The 5,654-nt window shown below is 39.8% G+C and overlaps 1 protein-coding gene across 1 annotated transcript; it reads left to right on the forward strand.

Annotated features, from left to right (window-relative positions):
* Window positions 1–275: 275 nt before the first annotated feature.
* LOC103518341 (T-cell immunomodulatory protein-like) lies at window positions 276–3,417 on the forward strand (the record flags this gene model as incomplete). The annotated part of the gene is given in 5 exon segments (XM_008483404.3): window positions 276–345; window positions 1,662–1,793; window positions 2,260–2,417; window positions 2,420–3,086; window positions 3,089–3,417. Coding segments are annotated over 5 exon segments (1,305 nt in total), but the record flags the coding sequence as incomplete, so codon positions are not given.
* Window positions 3,418–5,654: the final 2,237 nt, after the last annotated feature.

Raw genomic sequence — 5,654 nt, forward strand, 5'->3', positions numbered from 1 at the left:
AAAACTACACCAACACAAATTAGCACGGCACTACCAGTGCTGCATTCCATAACATACTGACGTCATGTTACTCAAGTCAAGTCGCTCTGTGATTGGCTGAGAGCGAACAAAAAAAAATAAACAAAACACCAAAATTTGAATTTTCATGAATCGAAATTTTTTTTGTCAAGTGCATTTTGAAGATTTGAAGTGGACAGGTGGGCTTCTTAGGGCCTCTCCACTTTAATAATAAAGAAATTAATGACGAATTTGATTTAAATTTAATTCATCCATAGGAAATATGTTACCAGCGCCGCGAGTACGGTTATTCCGGCTACAGTCAGATCAGTCCTGCTACGGTGCTGGGTGCTGATGTCGCAAGGCAGAATGTAACAGGATTTGTCTGACACCCATAGGTACCTACCTTTTGGGCTAGTGCTAAGGACACATAGGGTAAAAGATTACCGCCACACACGTTCTGATTGTCTGACAGACCGCGGTTTGAGCGTGAGTGGCAGAAAAATCTATAGAACCAGGACCGTCTGGAGAGACCCGAACTGTCTGTCGAATGGTCTGAGCGTGATCGAGTAGTCGGCAATCTTGGCCGAAACTAAATTTTAGCATCTTCTGACGAAATTTTGTAGGTAGGTGGTTACCTACTGTATCTACACTATCTTGTACTCTGTAGGTAGATACATAGCTACTACCTAACTACCAATACCTAAGTATACCTATACGTACCTACCTATAACTAAACCTATTTGAGCTTCAAGACCTTGTGCACGTGTCACGTGTGCGTTTAGTATACCTACCTACGTTACACAGCCTAAATTTAATCACAAACCTTACCTAGAAGGAAAACCACTAATTGATTCCATCATCTATCATTTCATATGGATCTTGCTCTATCCTTTCCTTACGTTGCGTTGCATCAAAGTTATCCAATGTAGGTACCTACCCTATCCTGTGTGGAATACAATTTTGTACCTCCCTACCTTCTATTGTAGGTTGTAAGGTACATCTTTCTTACTAGTAAATCTTAGTCGACATCCGTCGATGGCCGTCGGCTATGTGTGGACACAGCTGAAGATGTATCCAAAGAAATCCGCTTCAAGAAACCTACATGGTACTATGCCTGCACCTACCTACTAATAATGGCCACCGGGCCCCTCAGAATTAGCAGCGTCTACACTTTCCCTATCCACTCACTACCCCATTTTCGGCCGTATAGCACCGAAAGTGTTACCATACCAAATTTGGTGCTTTCCTGAATAAATGCAGCTTTTGGCCAAAATTGTGACGTTAGGCCACCCACTACTAGTACCTATCCTGTGTGGAATACAATTTTGTACCTCCCTACCTTCTATTGTAGGTTGTAAGGTACATCTTTCTTACTAGTAAATCTTAGTCGACATCCGTCGATGGCCGTCGGCTATGTGTGGACACAGCTGAAGATGTATCCAAAGAAATCCACTTCAAGAAACCTACATGGTACTATGCCTGCACCTACCTACTAATAATGGCCCCCGGGCCCCTCGGAATTAGCAGCGTCTACACTTTCCCTATCCACCCACTACCCCATTTTCGGCCGTATAGCACTGAAAGTGTTAATATAAAAACATGTGCGGGTGTTAAAAACAATTTTAATAATAATTATCTACGTTTTGCTCAAAATTATAAAGAATATCAAAATCTGGGATATAAAATTCTACTTGGGGCAGACACAGAGCCTCTACTGCGACCAGCTCCAGATGGGGCACTGAAATGTACCTATGAGAAATCCATCAGCAGTGTAGTGCCTGGAGATTTTGATGGTAATATAACAAGTTCTGTCTATGTCTCTCTTGTTCAAGGGTCTCTCTAAAAAGTGAAAAACAAATGAAAACTTAAAGAGTACAAAGGTGTACCAAGCCAGATGGGGCACTGAAATGTACCTATGAGAAATCCATCAGCAGTGTGGTGCCTGGAGATTTTGATGGTAATATAACAAGTTCTGTCTATGTCTCTCTTGTTCAAAGGTCTTTCTAAAAAGTGAAAAACAAATGAAAACTTAAAGAGTACAAAGGTGTACCAAGTTTTCACATAAAGGAATTCTAGAAATTTGTTGCTTGATAATGCATACCTATCCATGTTTCTATCTACCTGTCATTATTACTTAGTAAAGAACTATGATAAAAAATAGTGTTAGGTACCTAGAAAATTATTACTTAAAGGAATTAAATGAATTTGAAATTATGCCAACAAGGTTTGACTTGTAATGAAATTTTTCCATGGTTTCAGGTGATGCTCTAATGGATGTCATGATTACTCTGTATGATAAGAGGAGGATAAATCCAGGAGAACCCACGGTATCTGATGTCATAGTACTTTGGGGGAACATTAATCATCTGAACTGCACCCCAGAGGATAAGCCCTTGCTTAAAGTGAAAGCACAGTGGTTTTAGGTGATGCTCTAATGGATGTCATGATTACTCTGTATGATAAGAGGAGGATAAATCCAGGAGAACCCACGGTATCTGATGTGATAGTACTTTGGGGAAACATTAATCATCTGAACTGCACCCCAGAGGATAAGCCCTTGCTTAAAGTGAAAGCACAACCTTTAGCTGTGTTCTATAGTCCTGAAGATATGATTGTGGATTTGTTTGGTGAGAATGAGAAGGGAGTGAGAACTTTCTGGGAGTTCAACAAGAATAGAACCGAGCCTACTGCCATCCCCATGGTGAAGGAGAACTCATATGAAGCAAATCATTTGGACCTTGCCAAGATAAGACATCCTCACTCGAATGCATTCTTAGATCTGAATGATGATAATGCCCCAGATCTGTTCATTACAACAGAGAAGAACTTTGAGGTGTGGCTATACAACGTCGAGTCTGCAGGTTTTGTATTCAAGGATAAGATTGATCTCCCTGCTGGTGTAGACCCCAACAAGCATCAGATAGGCCAGTCCTTGTTCCTAGATATGGAACTTGAGGGTAAAGTAGACCATGTCCTCCCTGTATGTTTTGATGATATAAATAGACCGACTGGACAACATTGTACAAATGGAACCATCTTTGTATATTCTAATGATATGTGGCATGACTTGATGACAAACTTCTATGATGGCTAGGCGTGGGAATGTGGAATAAGACGAGAGCCTGGGGGTTCCTCATCCCCAACTCTCAGATGGTTGTCATTCCCTTCCCGCAGAACTCACCCGACCTGTGGAAAGCCCAGTTGTTCGTCACGCCAAGTAAGTTGATTCTACAGAGTGTCCTGGCTCTGGTGTGTACGTGCCTTCTCATTGTCTCCATCATTGGTGTTTTATACTTCAAGGAGAGACGGGAAGACAAGATTGAGAGACTCCGAGAGGCACATCGGTTCCATTTCGATGCTATGTAGGTAGGATGCTGTGTATACAATGCAATAATATGCTGTCTAAGCTTAGGTATCTTGTGATTCTCATGAAAATTTTGAACTTTGGACAGACAAATTCTTATCGCAGTCACCAAATTGAACTTTTCATTCAATAAGAGCTAGTTGGTTAGGTGAGCTTTGGTACGTACCTAGGTATCTCTCGGAGCTTTTGAAAAAAAAAGGAAAATTTCATTCTTCCCTTTCAATGCTTTATTTCTACTAGGTAATTTATACAGTTTCAAGAGGTACTTCACCCTATTTCCTCGGAAAAGCTCGTAGAATGATATCCAAAACCATTGTACAACTAAACGCCTGTTATTTGATAGAGTATGCAATGTGCAATAGATATGATGTTATTAGAGCGAAAAACTTTTTCGGCGATTTTTTTCGGCAACAGAGCAAAGTAAATTTTCTCTGTGCTGAGGAAAAATCTGAACAGTAAACAAAACTTTAGAAAGTGATGCTGATTGGCTGCTGATAAAAGAAAATCTGGAAAATTTGAGATAAATTTCAGCTTTTCCAACTTTTTTGCTTTGTGTTTCTTTTAAAAAGTGTTTTGATCCTGTTACACATCTACCTACTGATTCTACTAATGGGGCACAACCAAATGACAATTTTTCTCGAGGTTCAAGCTAAGACTTTATCACTGTGTATATTGATTCTGATATCCGTGTGACGTCGGGTTCCTTACTTACTTCCTTTAATATGAAAAATGGAGAGACTGCAAACTTGAAAGGCTTGAAAAGAAAGGTGCAGTATTTTCTGACACATACAGAAAGAAGTTCTGAGGGAACAATATGAGTTGTACGAAAGTATTTTACTATTTGACAAATAGAAAATCAATAAGGAATCAGGGAACTTTTTCCTACCCATTACTTTTTTAAAACCTTGAATGGTTCAGGGAAATTTCTAAAAGGGCTTGCGGGCCGCCAGTTAAAAATTCCTGTCCTAAGTCGTACATAGTTTTTGTCGACGGTAGAGGCAGCCACATTGAGGTAATAACGTTGGTGTACAATGTACATACCGTGCACTGTTCTAAATATGTACCTATGAAATGATTTTTACTTTCTATTACTAATGTATAGCGAGGCTATACTAGTAATGAGAAAGTATTGCAATCGGTCCAATTTTTTTCTTCTTCTTACGATTAGATCGTATGATAAATCGTTCGTATAGGCTTGAAACTTGAAAATTTCTGTTCTGTGTAAGCGGGCAAAACTGCGCGATTTATGATTCGAATAATCTGCGTGTGTATCTGACTTTACACTCGTTTCTGTAATCATGTGAGGGATGGTGAACTATCTGAAAATCAAGTGAGCTTGATGGCTATACTGTAGCCAATGCCTATAATCAAAACTTTCGCGAGGCTGCTTTTGATACATAATAAAAAAATCTAGAATTAAGTACCTAATAACCTACATAATTACTAAACTTATGTACTTGTTAATCTAGTCAATTTAATTGATATCTAATTTTCTCATAATTAAAACACATTCCTGTTCATTGTAAACATGTTTTTCTCATTTTCTATTTCAGTGTACCTAGGTATCGTCTCGCTGGAGGACGTAAAACTGAGACAAAACCAGCCCTGTCAAGCCACAGACAATAACACTGGCTCTTTTGAGGGTACCTGAATGGGACTATGGTCAAGTCCGTCTCAGGAAGTAGGGTACAACGACATAATTATGTACCTGAATATCCCTCATCAGACCCCTACGATTTTTTTTTTTTTTTTTTTTTTTTTTACCTAGGCACCTCTTGGTATCCTCTTAATGGGATAGTATATGAACTCACAGCTTTTCTCTGGAATAAACCTGAGTGTGCGGACTCTTTAGAGGTGCTACAGGTGAATTTTAGAGAAACTGGGGAGGTTGAAATATACCAGTGAGGGTACTTCTAGGTTACATCAAGGCCTTGGGATAACAGACCTATCAAACCCCTCATCCCTCATTAGACCCCTTCAGTTCGGGGGCCCCAAGTAGCTCTCTGGCCTAGGCACCTCTTGGTATCCTCTTAATGGGATAGTAGATGAACTCACAGATTTTCTCTGGAATAAACCTGAGTGTGCAGACTCTTTAGAGGTGCTACAGGTGAATTTTAGAGAAACTGGGGAGGTTGAAATATACCAATGAGGGTACTTCTAGGTTCCATCAAGGCCAGGGTATAGCAGCTTGGGCAGGGGAAAAAATACTGATCACAATAGATCTACAGAGGTCGCAGTGTTAATTGCATACTCTCTTGGGAGAGGAGCAACCAGTCCCATAATAAATAAA

The sequence above is a fragment of the Diaphorina citri genome, unplaced genomic scaffold (genome assembly GCF_000475195.1).
Source record: "Diaphorina citri unplaced genomic scaffold, Diaci psyllid genome assembly version 1.1 scaffold2158, whole genome shotgun sequence".
Taxonomy (NCBI): Eukaryota; Metazoa; Arthropoda; class Insecta; order Hemiptera; family Psyllidae; genus Diaphorina; species Diaphorina citri.